The 15,335-nt window shown below is 44.0% G+C and overlaps 1 protein-coding gene across 1 annotated transcript in view; it reads left to right on the top strand.

Annotated features, from left to right (window-relative positions):
- VPS4B (vacuolar protein sorting 4 homolog B) overlaps positions 1–15,335 on the top strand; it is an 86,283-nt gene that overhangs the window by 43,446 nt on the left and 27,502 nt on the right. The window contains exons 6-8 of the mRNA XM_068236782.1: positions 8,196–8,352; positions 10,270–10,418; positions 10,503–10,584. Of these exons, the coding sequence (XP_068092883.1) occupies positions 8,196–8,352; positions 10,270–10,418; positions 10,503–10,584 (388 nt within the window). The remainder of the gene's footprint in view (positions 1–8,195; positions 8,353–10,269; positions 10,419–10,502; positions 10,585–15,335) is intronic.

The following is a 15,335-nucleotide window of genomic DNA, read 5'->3' as shown; positions in this document are numbered from 1 at the left end:
GAGGAGCAGCATTCATATTATTGTAAGCCATTCTAATTGCCTTAATCAGCCAGCTTGCTATCGCTCTTGTGGTAGCTCCTTGGCCTCTACGATACCCTGTGGGAATAATAAAGTCTCTCCGTGGTATGAATTAATTTTGTTTCTTCAATGTATTTTCCCAGAATTTGAGGAATATTCTATGCTGAAGGCGTGTGGGATTGAGGATCAATAAAGGTTGGTAGATTTCATTCTTGCGCCAGATGGAAAGGTGTTGCCACCTTGGGCATAAACTTTTGGTCAGGTTTTTAATGTAACCCTGTCAGGAAAAAATTGCAAGTAAGGGGGCAAACAGGCTATCGCCTGTATCGCCGATACACGCCTCGCCAAGGCTATTGCAATCAGAAAAACGTTTTGTTTCGTTAAATTAGACAAAGTACAGCTTTCCAGCGGTTCAAAGGGTGGTTTTGACAACCCCTCCAGCACTATTGGCAAATCCCATTGCGGATACAAGTTACAATAACATTTGTAAAGCGCTTTTCTCCCATAGGACTCAAAGCGCATAGCTGTGTCTCAGATTAATACAGGGTTGCAGGCTGGGTTGTGTTACAGAGGAGCTAGTCAGATGTTCATGAATGCCAGACTGAAGAGGTAGGTTTTCAGTTTAGACTTAAATGCTTCCAGGGATGGAGCTGTCCTGATTGGGTGTGGCAGGGAGTTCCAAAGTGTAGGGGCAGCATGACAAAAGGCTCTGTCTCCAAATGTTTTGAGGTGGACTCTGGGGGTGACCAAGGTGTTACGTCCTTTTGATCTAAGATTGTGGGGGGGGTGATGTAGTTGCAACAAGTCCTTCAGGTATCCAGGGCCCTGATTGTGCAAGGATTTGAATGTCCGTAAGCCAATCTTAAACAGAATTCTCCATTTTATCGGTAGCCAGTGGAGTGAGCTCAGGGTTGGTGTTATGTGGCAATGGCGGGGTTGGCTCGTTAACAGCCTTGCGGCGGCATTCTGTACTAATTGCAGGCGGCGTAAGTCTTACTTATGCAGGCCTGTATAGAGGACGTTGCAGTAGTCTAACCTTGATGTGACGAAGGCATGAACTAGGGTTGGAAGATCCTCTGAAGGAATTCGGTGTTTAATCCTTGCAATATTCCTTAGGTGAAAGAAGGAATGTTTCACAACAGCTGAGATTTGATTCCTGAAGCTTAATTTCCCATCAATCAGTACTCCCAGGCTGCGCACACAGTCTGAGTTGTTCAGGTCTGAGCTCCCTATCCTTAGCAGTATTGGTTGAGACTTGGGCTGCTTTGCTGTTGAGCCCTGGCCCTCGATAACAAGAACCTCAGTTTTGTCAGCATTAAGTTTTTTTAGCCAATTATTATTCATCCACTCCTGAAGCTCAGCTAAGCATGCGTTTATTTGTGGAGTAGGGTCTGTGACGTCAGGTTTGAATGACAAATATAGCTGGGTGTCATCAGCATAGCAATGATATGTCAGGCCATGTTTTTGTATGATTTCTCCAAGTGGCAGCATGTATATGGTGAACAGTAAAGGGGATAATATTGCGCCCTGAGGTACACCGTATTTTAGTGGTACAGGGTTGGAGAGTAAGGGCCCTAAGGCTACCCTTTGTGTTCTGCCAGCCAGGAAGGAGTTGAACCACCGGAGAACAATGCCATCTATGCCACAGTACTCTTGTAGCCTGTTGAGCAAGATTTCATGATCGACTGTGTCAAAAGCTGCTGAGAGGTCGAGCAAAATCAGGATGGAACATTGACCCTTGTCTCTTGCAATGAGCAGATCATTGCAAATCTGGGTGAGGGCTGTTTCACAGCTGTGATATTTCCTGAAGCCAGATTGAAGAGGGTCAAGGATGTTGTTTCTGGAGAGCCTGGCTTCAAGTTGGAGGTAGACAGCCTTTTCAATAACTTTTCCCAGAAAGGGGAGGTTTGAGACAGGTCTGTAGCTGTTTAGAGCATCTGGGTCTAAGGATGGTTTCTTGAGTAGAGGCCTGGCGATTGCTTCTTTCAGAGTAGAGGGAAACCACCCTTCTTGTAAGGAGCCGTTGACTATTTTGTGGAATGCCGGTGTAAATAGCTCAGGGCATTTCAACATGAACTTAGTGGGGCCAGGGTCCAGATCGCAGGTAGTCTGGCGAAGGTTTGAGAGGTTATCCAAAATGTCTTTTTCAGTGATTACCTTAAAATCAGACCATGGTGGTAGGCTATTTTTGCACCTGTTATATGGCTCTGCATGGGTTTCTGGGGCTGTGAATTGAATGGCAGATCGTATGGAGGAGACTTTGTCTGAGAAGAAGTGGGCAAATTTCTCGCACAGTTCCTGTGAAGGTCTGATGCTGGATTTCCTGCAAGATGGATTGCAGAGACTGTCAACCGTGCGGAAGAGTTGGGCAGGTCTGTTGGCTGCATTTGCAATTTCGTGAGACAGGAATAAGGACTTCTTTTTGTTAATCATCGTTTGATATTTTTTCAGGTGAGCAATTAGGGAAAGTTTGTTCTCAGGAGACTGATGTTTGTGCCACCTTCGTTCCAGTCTGCGTCCCTGTTTCTTTAGTTCCTTTATAGAGTTGTCAAACCAGCGAGCGTGATGTAATGGTGTGGAACGTTTAATCTTTAAGGGAGCTATGCCGTCAAAAGCGGCTGAGACATCGTGGTTATATTTAAGGACCATGGATTCAAGGCCTAAGTTGTGATCTGTCACTCCACCTAGATTGAGGCTCTTCTGAAGGTGTTGGGGTGTCAAACCTTTCAAGGAACGATATTTTATTAGTTCTTTCACTTGGTGTTTTGTAGCTTGGTGTTTTGTTGCGATTGGGAGGTTTAATTTTGTTTACTGCAGTCGTAAATTGAGTTATTAGTGTATGTGATGCTAATCTCTGGTCGATTAGAGCTGATATAGCTGATATTTGTCCCTTAATGGTACGTACTCCTAAACCCATTTCCACGCCCCTTTGTAGGAATTCAAGTATGTCGGGTATCGCGGGAAACTTGTAATCTTTATTTTTGTTACTCATAAACTGTATATTTTTCCCATGTCCTGTGATAAGTTCTATTGGTAGAGAATGTTCTCGACTTTAAAAGTGTGGTTGTTACTGCCTCTGTACAGCCTAGCGTTGTTAACTATTCCCTCTCAGTTTCCATGCCATTAAAGCTAATATGTTGGGGTCTGGGTGCAGTATCTTCCCCTGACTCAAAAGGTCTCGAGGACATGGTAACTTCCATGGTTCTTCCAATGCCAGATCCCTCAGCATTGGAAACCATGGCCTCCTTGGCCAATAGGGGAGGATGGCGATCACTGTGACACTCTCTCTTGATTCTCCTTAAGAGACGGTAGATCAAAGGCACTGGAGGGAACGCATATACAAGTTTGTAATCCCATGGTGCTGTTAAAGCATCCCAGGCTTGTGCTTGGGGGAATTTGTATCTCGATAGGAATTGAGAACACTTCGAGTTGCTCGGGGATGCCATAAGATCCACCTGAGGTTGACCCCACCTGTGGCAGATGCTGTCGAAGATCTCCTGTTTCAATTCCCACTCGTTGTTGTTTATCCATCTGCGGCTGAGAGTGTCTGCTAGACCATTCTGTAGCCCTGGGATATGTATCGCTTGCAATGATGCTAAGTTCTGTTGTGCTAGATCCATTATTGGTGCAATTTCCCTCAGAAGTGATTTGCTGCGTCTTCCCCCTTGGTTGTTCATAGTCCACTGGCGTAACATTGTCCATCCTCAGTACTATTGACTTTCCTGCTATGTCCTGCTGGAAGTGCAACAGTGCATTGTATGCTGCCCTGATCTCTAAAATATTCGCTGGCACTCCCTTTGTCGGTGTCCTCCAGACATCTTGAATTAGCTTGCTGTCTGTATGTGCTCCCCAGCCCCACATACTCGCATCCGTTGTGATGTATATTGAGGTGTCCAACTGAGGCTTGTGGCAATTCTGTAGGTTGTTGAGATCTAGCCACCATCTGAGTTCCGTTTTCATTACCAGTAACAACTGGATAGGCTGGTTCATGTGTTCCCCGTTCCATTGTTCTAGGAAGTTCTTTTGAAATATTCTTATATTCCACCTTGCCCATCTCACCATTGGGATCGTTGCTGTCAATGTTCCCAATATTTTCAAACAGTGTCTGGCAGGCAATCTCTGTTTCAACACATCTTTCACTCTCTGATTTATGACTTCTATCTTTTCTGTGGGAAGGCTTATTGTGTTTTCCATTGTATTGATCTGAGCGCCTAGATAAATAAGCATCTGTGTGGGCTCTAGGTGGCTTTTCTTTTGGTTTACTAACCACCCAAATCTGGTCAATGTCTCCAGGAGAATTTCCTTGTGTTCCAATAATTCGCTTTTTGTGGATGCTATCAGCAGAAGGTCGTCAAGATAATGATGTATTCTCAGTTTCTGTTGGCTTAGAAGAGCTATGATCACTACTAGGACCTTTGTGAACGTCCTCGGCGCTGTGCATATACCGAAAGGCAATACTCGGAACAAAGTGGGTGTCCTGTATCGCGAATCTCAGATACCTTTGGAAGTCGTCTTGAATAGGTATGTGGAGATATGCGTCCTCCAAATTGACTGATATCAGCCAATCTCGAATCTGCACTGATGAAATAATTGTTTGTAATGACTCCATTTTGAATCTGTCTTGATGGATTTGAACATTCAACAGTCTTAAGTCTAGGACGGGACGCAACTCTCCCGATCTTTTTGTCACAAAAAAAGAGGTGAGTAAAAATCTGTGAATCTCTCTGATTCCGGGACCTCCACAATTGCTCGTTTTTGAATAAGCCCCTCTATGTACTGATGTAAAATCTGTAGTTTTTCTGTTGTTGAAGGAAGCTTTGTTGCTGTAAAGTAATTTTCTGGAGGGTGTTCCTTGAACTCCCAAGAATGTCCTATGTTTAGGGTCCTTAATACCCATGAGTCCTGGACCGAATCTGCCCAAACTTGAACATAATTTCGAAGGTGACCCCCAACTATCTTCAAGTGGGCGGGCCGTATCTCAGAAAGATTTTAAGGGTTGTGGGTTAGCAGTGGATCTTTGCTTGTTATATTTTGCAAGTGATGATTGTGTTCCCTGCCATTTTCGACGAAAATTTTGAGTACCTCTGGAACTTCTGAAATCTTTAGTCTGTCTCGTTTGAAAAGATCTATTTTCGTTAGTTTGTCTTCTTTCTGGACGTCTATCTTGGGGGAGCAATCCCGACTTACCTCCCGTGACTCTCGTTATTGCGGCATCCATCTTGTTTCCAAATTTCTGCCGTCGAACGGAATTTTACACCACGCTGATTTCGAACCCGAATCCGCCGACCACATTTTTAACCACATAGTTCGTTTCGCCGGCACTGTATACAACATACCTCTGGTGGCACATCTGATGACATTGAACGCCGCCTCGCCTATAAAATCGGATGCTAGACGAAATTCCTCCAACACCGCACATAAAACTTGTATATCCTCACCAGCCTGGATTGCCCTCTCAAGATTATCCGTCCAAACTCTTAAAGCCTTTCCTAAAGACGTTAATGCAATGGCGGGTTTACATGCTCCACCTGTGCTAGTGTATGCTTTCCTTAAGTCTAGATCCAGTTTTCTATCCATAGTGTCACGAAATGATACTGAGTCCTCCAGAGGCAGCGTCACATGTCGAGCTAAACGCATTACAGATGCGTCTACCACCGGTACAGACTCCAACTGTGATGCTAATTCTCCTTCCATAGGGTACAGTTTTGAAAGTCGGTTTGCAAGAGCTGTTTTTTTTTCTCTATCTTTGACCATTCCTCGTTAACTATATCTGAAACCTCCTCCATAACTGGAAAAGATACAATTTTCTTTTTGAGGTGAGGATAATACTTTTTAGTTTTCTGAGGAGGTTCTTCAGAATCCTCCCATTGAATCGCGTCTCTAATAGACTTTATAAATTGAGGAATTAGTGCAAAGTCAAAGCCAATAGCTATGTCATCTTCATACTCCACATTTTCTATAGATGATACTGTCTACAGGCTGAGTGCCACTTATAGAAGCTGCAGCCTGCTTCTCCAGAGATTGTGGTACAATCTCCTTGATTAAAGAGGGTAAATCCTGCTGATGCGGGTCATCATCAACCGGGAAAGGGTAAAAGCAGGTGATGCAAACCATTTTCCCCGGCATAGTCTTATCACCACAAGCCCAGCATTGTTTTTTATCAGGACGTTCATTCGTTTTTGGGGACTTCTATTAGTATTTCCTCCTCTGCTAGTCTTTGAGGATGAACCTTGACTCGAGGAGGTAGAGGCAGTCTGCCTGTCTTGCGGTCTGAAAAGGAATACACAGGTATGTGTATTAGTTTTCAATCCATAGAATCTTCACCTCTATTATCCCTAAATACCTACCTGCTAAAAATCTTACCCATTATTTTCAGGCTGATCAGTTACTTGGGCAGCAGCATCCATTTCTTGTCTCGGCAAACAGCTGAATAAAGCAATGGAGCACAATCAGATCTATACAGCATACAAACAGTTAAGATAGCCATACACTGGTCGATTTGCCATTAGATCGACCAGCTGACAGATCCCTATCTGATCAAATCTGATCAGAGAGGGATCGTATGGCTGCCTTTACTGCAAACAGATTGTGAATCGATTTCAGCCTGAAACGACCACAATCTGTGGAGCCGCCGCTGCCGCCTGTCCCCCCTGTTTCGGGAGGAAATCGGATCGGCGGGTGCGTTTAGCGCGAACGATTGGCAGCAGATTCGATCCCAGGATCAAATCTGCTGTCGAAACGGCCGCGAATCGGGCCAGTGTATGGCCACCTTTAAGTAGCACAAGAAAAACTTTCCCCTGCAAAGCACCAGTAGCAAAACAAATCCCCTGCTGACCTTATCTTGGCTCACTGCTGGTGTAGGGACAAAAGGAGGCTGTAAAAAACAAACATAGAACAAACATTCTAATCTCTGACTACCACTAGGTTGTATAACAAAACCGATACATTTATCTGTTACACAACTAAACTCTGTTCCTACCTTACAGGCGATTCAGCAGAGCGTTCCTCTCTCTCTCTCCCAGCTGCAGTAGCAAGCTGTTCACAGCCGCTCTACATTTAAACAATTTCCTCTTAGGTGTGTGCAGACTCTGCTATTGGCTAGTCCACTGCACCATCCGGATACTGGGAGAGTTTACTTCCTGAGTCTGGAACGCACTCACTGTTGTAGGAAGTGAAATGTGTGCTCCTGCTGCTGCCCTGAGAGGCTACATTGCTGCCTGCAAGTCTTATCCCCCGAATGATCAGCAGAAATGGGGGAATTCCACCACGCACTCGTTTAGAGGCTCCCAGGGAAATCTTCATGCGAGGGGAGGCACCCTGCATGGCGGTTATAAGATACAACCAGGTAAGATTTAAAATAAAAAGCTTGCACTTCTAAATTTGCGACCAGTCCTGTCGATGTGGACAAGGAAAAAAAAGCAGGGAACTATGGCTGGGATACAAGATTTATAGCTACCAGTCCTGATTGGTGAAGGGGCGGGGTTAACCCACAGTATGCTGACATGGATTTGATAGGAAATCGCCATACTTGACCATTGAATGTTACCCACTGGCGTGGAACAGACATTTTTGCCCAATTAGAGGTTTGAATGTCGAAATGCATGAATTATGAATTATCAAAAATTATCTTCTATGGACACTGTTTACAGGTAGCTGTGAAGGAACCAACTGCTCTACTGTCTCTTGCCTCAGTAATGCATTATGAATGGACTATTAGAAAGCAATTTGGGGTTGGTTGCATACATTTTGTGAGCGAACACACATCCATTAATGACATACTAAAAACTATACAAATATCTCTGTCACTGATCTGTATTTAGCAATCCCTTCAGTGTATGGCCTTTTTGTAACCATGAAGATCTTAGTTGATTCTTGATCAGATTATACATACTGTATATGTTTCACTAATGTATATTTTTTTACTAATGTTACCAGCATCTTCTTCAATAATGTTACATGTTTGTCACGTTTTTCTATAGTATTACCTATATGGAAACGTGTGTGTGTGTGTGTATGTGGAATTCTGCATCACTGTGCAGTGGCAAGTTATTGCTATGTTTTGTTAATGTATTTTATCCATCCACAAATATTAGTAGGAATTCCGAAACAATGAGCTTAATTCAGATATTATTTGCCATAAGAATGCACAGCAGGTTCAGAATCTTGATATTTTCCAGGTAAAAGAACCCCCTGGAGAGGGATCCTGCTCTTTGGGCCTCCTGGGACAGGGAAATCTTATTTAGCCAAGGCAGTTGCTACAGAGGCCAATAATTCCACCTTCTTTTCAGTATCCTCTTCAGACCTTGTATCAAAGTGGCTAGGAGAGAGTGAAAAGTGAGTATGCCTATTCTGTTTATTAGTGGTTTCTTTGTGCCTATTCACACTGGCATTAAAAATGGCCCATTTAGCAGAATTAAATTGACTGGATCCCAACAGATGTGATCCGTACCTATGTTGTATAATAGGATCTGTTCACATTGCCCTGTTAGATCAAATGCGCTCGGCCCGTTCCATTGAATGGACTGCAAGTTTGGAGTGGGAGCGAGGTTTCTGGATTGGCGGACACATCGCATAGACCACGCGCTGATGGAATAGAGGGTCACAGATGGAAAAAAAACCTTTTTTTTTTTTTTTTTTTTTTTTTATAAATGATCCATTCCACAGATCAGCTTTTCATCTATGCAATGTGAACCGGGCTAAAGATAGTAATGTTACCTTTTTTTCCTATTTCTATTTGCATATTTATGCCAGTTTCACGTTTGGAAATGGTAAGTACACCCCTGCATTTATCACTTGCTCTAATACCGGAAATTTTGAATCTGGTCTAAATGATGGAGACATTGTTTGAGAGCATCTTGGAAGAACTTAAGCATCAACTATTTAATGTGGGGTTCTCCTATTGATGTCAGTTGAAAGGCGCTGCACAAGTAAAATTTGCATGTGAGATGTCGGGAGGAAGATTTGCTTTTAGAGAAAGGACATCAGTGCAAGGTTTGGTTTTGCTTGCAAAAACCTAAGCCAGAACAAACATTTTCAAACCATGTGCTCTGGATAGATACTGCAAAGATAATGCATTATTTAGCCACTGTAATAGAATGTGTTTCATGGTTTTTATTTTCAATAGAATTCTTTTTACAAACCAGTGGGTAACCTCTTTAGTAAATTACTTGGTAGCCATAAATCAACATCCTCTTCCTCTGGGTATATAAAGGTTGAAGGAAAATGTGTAAAGGGGCCCATACACTCAGCCGATTTTTGGCCGATCGATCAAAATCCATTGATTGGTCAATTGCAAATCGATTGACCAATCAACCGATTTGCGGCCGATTTAGATCGATTTCAATCGATCTGGCAGGCTGGAAAATCTAGGTCGATCTGTTGCGATAGCTTATCATTTTGCATTGGCCCTAATGGATATCTGATGGCAAAAAAATGCCATCAGATCGATTTTCAATAGATTTCAAACTGAAATCTATTGGAAATCTGTTCCTAGTAAAAAATGTTCCAAAACACATCAGATCAGAAATCTATCTGCTGCTAATCTAACAAGTGTATGGCCACCTTTATGGTAAATGTATAATTTACCCCTATAGACAAGCCAAGTAGATATCAGATCAGGTCGTCAAACGGGTTCATTGTTTGAAGTGGGTAGGCAGACACGCAGAAGCTCAGCAAACAATGCAGGTAATCAGTCAGACAGATACTGGCCTGAAAAAGTGAGCAATCTCACTGAACATGTCGCCAGCCATTAATTGATTTGAAGTTTTTTTTCAGATCAATTTAACATGTCTTCCTTAAGGTAAGGCACCTCTTACCTTCATTTATTGTTTAGTAATTGTATTTATCCCTGGGCATTTGTTTCTCCCTTGCAAATGTATAGATGCATGTGAATGGTTAAAGGAAGCTAATGCAATCCGCCATCTGCCTGTTAGAGTTAGCTATTTATCTGTCGGTCACTAAAATTAACCTATTGCTGTTTGCCGCTCACTAGAATCTAGCTATAGTTATGCAGAGTGGGGGCACTGGATAGCTGCCTGACACTTCTTGGGGCATCGAAAAGAACACAGATATCCAAATGTGACCCTTCAGCTTTTTGCCACACCAACTTTTGGGCTGCCTAGCTACTGTTTACTTCACCTAGCTGAAAAAAGACTGGGAAGAACAATTCATGGAGTGTGTTTACTTTTTATGTGACTGTATTTGAGTCGTCCTTGATATGTGTTTATAAACACCAGTGTTTCTGTTTTACAGGTTGGTAAAGAATTTATTTCAGCTTGCCAGGGAACATAAGCCCTCAATCATCTTTATTGATGAGATTGACTCACTTTGTGGGTCAAGAAGTGAAAATGAAAGCGAGGCTGCCCGTAGAATTAAAACTGAGTTCCTGGTACAGATGCAAGGCAAGACAACATTTTTGGAACAAAATTGACTGGAATTAACTTGTTTGTTTAGGACTGTATTCATTTATTTTTCTCTGGTATTAGGTGTCGGGAATGACAATGAAGGCATTTTAGTTCTTGGTGCCACAAACATACCATGGGTGTTAGATTCTGCAATCCGGAGACGGTACGTTATGATTATCTTGGTACTGTAAATTAATCCCATGACAAAACAAGCAATGTATGGGCTGTTATTAGTTGTGGAATCCATTAAGAAACAAATACACTTGTCAAAGTAATGTTGTTAAAGCTCATAATGAACAACTATTAATATTTATAAAATCTACATCCCAGAGCTGTTAAGTCTGAGCAATTTTTGGGTACCTGGACCTGAGTCAGTGGTTTCATAGACTGAGAAGTCTGAGTTGGAGCCGGATGATTTTTGTACGGACTCCACAGCCCTGGTACATCTGTACAGTTTAGGTGTGAATCATGCAGGATGCCCTTTGGAATGTACAGTCCAAAGTCTTTAAATTGAGATTAAATTCCCTAAATTAAATTTAAAGAAGCAACCCGGAAGTTAGGAAACTCACTTCAGGTTAGATGCATACTTCAATAGAGAAAAGGCTTTGGCTACCATAGAGCCTTCCCTGCCTTCTCTCTGTCGTGTTGTTCTTGCACCATCCCCTATTGAAGTTGTGCAACAAGCTGATTCTTTGTCACTCCTCAAACATCATTGAACTACTCGGTTCCCTGAGTATCTCTGAAGACTGTGTAAGTATGCACATCAGTCAGCTCTCTATGCACTGATGACCCTACATATGGTATGAATTGTTGAAATCAGCGCCGCAATGTGTAAGTGTGCACATCAGTAAACACATCCGAACTACTCATGTGGGAGTCCAATCCAGATGTGCTCATGTTTGTGTCTACTCAGAGATGCAAGTAGTTCTAAAGGCAAAGTATGCCTGAGGAATGCCAAAGTGCTATTCAACCTAGCAGGTTGATTAACTTCAACAGGGGATGGGGCAGGAATGACTGGATGGACCAAGGGACCGGTAAGGCTCTACAGTATCCAAAGCCTTCCCTCTACTTGGATTTGCATCTAATCTTCTAATATTCTATCATCGCACACCTTTTCAGGCCTATAGCTAGACCTCCGTGCCAGTGCCGACCTCCTGCAGGTACACCACTCCTGCACAACCGTAGTACAATAGCACAAGTGGAGGCGGCACACATATGGCTTCAGTAGAAAACCGTGTTGAAAAGCATGCAGAGGCGCACACACACGTTTCGGGCGGAGCCCTTCCTCAGGTGTGCCACACCATCACCTGTGACACCTAAATACCCACCCAACAGGAAGTCAAGTGACCCACACAGTCACATGACTCATAGTACAAATACAAGGTAAATATAATATATTCCATCTGGGGAACTACACTAAACCGTGTCTACCCCAGCTAACTGAGGATTAGGTCACCCAGGTACTGTCAAAACAACATATGCACTTTAAGTTATTCGTTAAAGTATCTAATATGCATTTTTTTTTTTCTCAAAACGATGCCACTCTTGAACAAAGTCCTGTTCCGAACATTCTGCACAGACAGTTTCACCCTAGGAGAAAAAGACATCACAGGAAACTTTTTCAGCTTAGATTTTCATTTAAAACATTAGGACATACATAGTTGAATTTCCTTATCCATTTAGCCTCACATTGTAGCAGCAGCTTCTTCCTATTACCACCTCTGACCAGTGCTGGCACATCCTCTATTACAAACCATCTCTGCAAGAAACTGGATACCGATGTTTCATACTCCTTCTTTTTACCTAATGCAGAGTTTGTAATATCCCTCTTAGGGCTTGTTTCCACTGTTGCGACGCGATTTCGCCGGCATTCCGACGCTTGTAAAAACGCATGCGGATGCGTTTCCGCATGCGTTTTTACCCGCGATTTCGCGTGCGATTTCGCATGGCAGGGTGCCATGCGAAATTAACCATGGCACTGCCAGGGCAAAATAAAATTGAAAAAGGTGCGAAATCGCGGGTAAAAACGCATGTAACAAACGCATGCGTTTTTACTATTAAATACATTAGCGGCGATTCGCATGCATTCCATTCGCAGGCGAATTCGTTGGCTCTTTTGTGCGTTTTTTTACCGCTGAAAAAAACGCACCTCAACAACGCTACAGTGGAAACAGGCCCATCCACTTGCATTACATGTGCGAATCTGCATGCGTTGGACGCATGCAGATTCGCGATAGTGGAAACGAGCCCTTATGCTCCTGTATCCGTTCTTTCACTGGTCTTTCCAATGTATACTTACCCACAGGGGCACTTGAGCCCGTATACCACATATGGACTCAAGCATGAAAACCCGCCCCTGATGGGTATGCTGACACCAGTAGTAGGATGGGAAATGCTGCCACCTTTTATAATTGCACCATAACAATTACAACTTGGGCAAGGAAAACCGCGGGCTGGTTACGCGCGTGTGCAATTGGCCGCGGACGCGCACGTGGCCTCCTGGACGTAGGTACTACGTCCTGGAGGCATAAATGGTTAAGTATAGGCCAAAATTTCTTCACTACCGAGCGAATCTGTTCGGACATATAGCCATAGTTGCACACGAAGGGCTACCGATTTGACTCGCGTTTTGCCTTCGGTAACGGCAATTCTTTCCTGGTAAGAGATCTCACTTCCCCACTCACCTTATGAAGAGCATGTCTATCATAGCCTTTTTCAACCATTATTTGGATCAAACCTTCAGCCGCGTTATCGTAATCCGCAATTTCCAACAAGATCCGTCGGGCCCTTAAAAATTGGCCTTTCGAAATGCCCTTCTTAACAGTCGTTGCGTGAAAGCCATTGGTGCGCAATAGATTGTTGCGCTCCATAGATTTCTGATACAGACTTGTAACCAGTTTATTACCTTTGTTGCTGATTGTCAACTCAGCCGTGTATTTGATGGTGGGGTGTGCCAAATTTGCATCCTCCACCATCTTCTCGAATAGCTCACCATCTTCTCGAATAGCTCAATCGGGCCATTCCATAGTTGCCCTTTGTGTGCAACTATAGTTGTATGTCCGAACGGATTCGCTCGGTAGTGAGGAAATTTTGGCCTATACTTAACCATTTATGCCTCCAGGACGTAGTACCTACGTCCAGGAGGCCACGTGCGCGTCCACGGCCAATTGCACACGCGCGTAACCAGCCCGCGGTTCGTTAGCCAGGCAATCAGTGAATCGGGCTATGGTGCCCGATCACTGATTTCTCTCCCCCGCAGAAAAAGCGACAGCTTCTCTCGGAAGCTTTGCTTTTTCTGGCTTCATTCGTCCCTCTAAGCGTATGTTACGCTTAGAGTGACGTCATGTAAACAAACTCATGGCTGCCATCTTGTGGCCAAAAAGTAAAACTACAACTAAATGTAAAAAAAAAAAATGCACATATTTACCCCAAACAAATACTATTTACATCCCACCCTCCCAAAAATACCCAAATAAAATGTGTTTTATATATATATATATATACCGTATATACTCGCAAGCAAGCCGAATTTTTGACCCCCCAAAAGTGGGCCAAAAGTTGGGGGGTCGGCTTGCTTGCGAGTCATGTGTGGGTGGGTGGATAGGTGCTGTCCCTCCCCGCTCCCCCTGCGGCCGCCGCTGCTGCTATTACCTCAGGCGGCGCCGCTGCCTCTATCCCCGTCCTCCTCCGGTAACTCATTCACACAGCAGCGCGCCCCCCGCTGCTGTGATGACGCAGGAAACCATAGAGAGCGGTTCCCATAGTAACGGCATCACGCTACAGGAAGCCGCTCTCTATGGTTTCCTCGTCATCACAGCAGCGAGAGGCGCGCTGCTGTGAATGAGTTACTACCGGAGGAGGACGGGGATAGAGGAAGCGGCGCCGCCTGAGGTAATAGCAGCAGCGGCGGCCGCAGGGGGAGCGGGGAGGGACAGCACCTACCCACCCATACTGGGGCATTATGCTAGCTATATGGGGCACTATACTAGCTATAATGGGGCACTATACTAGCTATACTGGGGGCACTATACTAGCTATAATGGGGCACTATACTAGCTATAATGGGGGCACTATACTAGCTATACTGGGGGCACTATACTAGCTATACTGGGGGCACTATACTAGCTATACTGGGGGCACTATACTAGCTATACTGGGGGCACTATACTAGCTATACTGGGGGCACTATACTAGCTATAATGGGGCACTATACTAGCTATACTGGGGGCACTATACTAGCTATACTGGGGGCACTATACTAGCTATACTGGGGGCACTATACTAGCTATACTGGGGGCACTATACTAGCTATACTGGGGGCACTATACTAGCTATACTGGGGGCACTATACTAGCTATACTGGGGGCACTATACTAGCTATACTGGGGGCACTATACTAGCTATACTGGGGGCACTATACTAGCTATACTGGGGGCACTATACTAGCTATACTGGGGGCACTATACTAACTATACTGAGCACTATACTAGCTAAACTGGGGCACTTCACTAGCTATACTGAGCACTATACTAGCTATACTGAGCACTATACTAGCTATACTGAGCACTATACTAGCTATACTGGGGCATTTTACTAGCTATACTGAGTACTACCTACCTATACTGAGCACTATACTAGCTAAACTGGGGCACTTCACTAGCTATAATGAGCACTATACTAGCTATACTGAGCACTATACTAGCTATAATGAGCACTATACTAGCTATACTGGGGCATTTTACTTGCTATACTGAGCACTACCTACCTATACTGGGCACTATACTAGCTATACTGGGACATACTGGGGGGGATCACGCGGCCAGCGTTTCCTACCCCGGCTTACATGAGGGTCAATCATTTTTTCCTGTTTTTTGGGGTAAAAGTGGGGGGGTCGGCTTACATGCGGGTCGGCTT

The sequence above is a fragment of the Hyperolius riggenbachi genome, chromosome 5 (assembly GCF_040937935.1).
Source record: "Hyperolius riggenbachi isolate aHypRig1 chromosome 5, aHypRig1.pri, whole genome shotgun sequence".
Taxonomy (NCBI): Eukaryota; Metazoa; Chordata; class Amphibia; order Anura; family Hyperoliidae; genus Hyperolius; species Hyperolius riggenbachi.
Note: the sequence above shows the minus strand (reverse complement) of the source record. Positions and strands in the feature narration are given on the sequence as shown.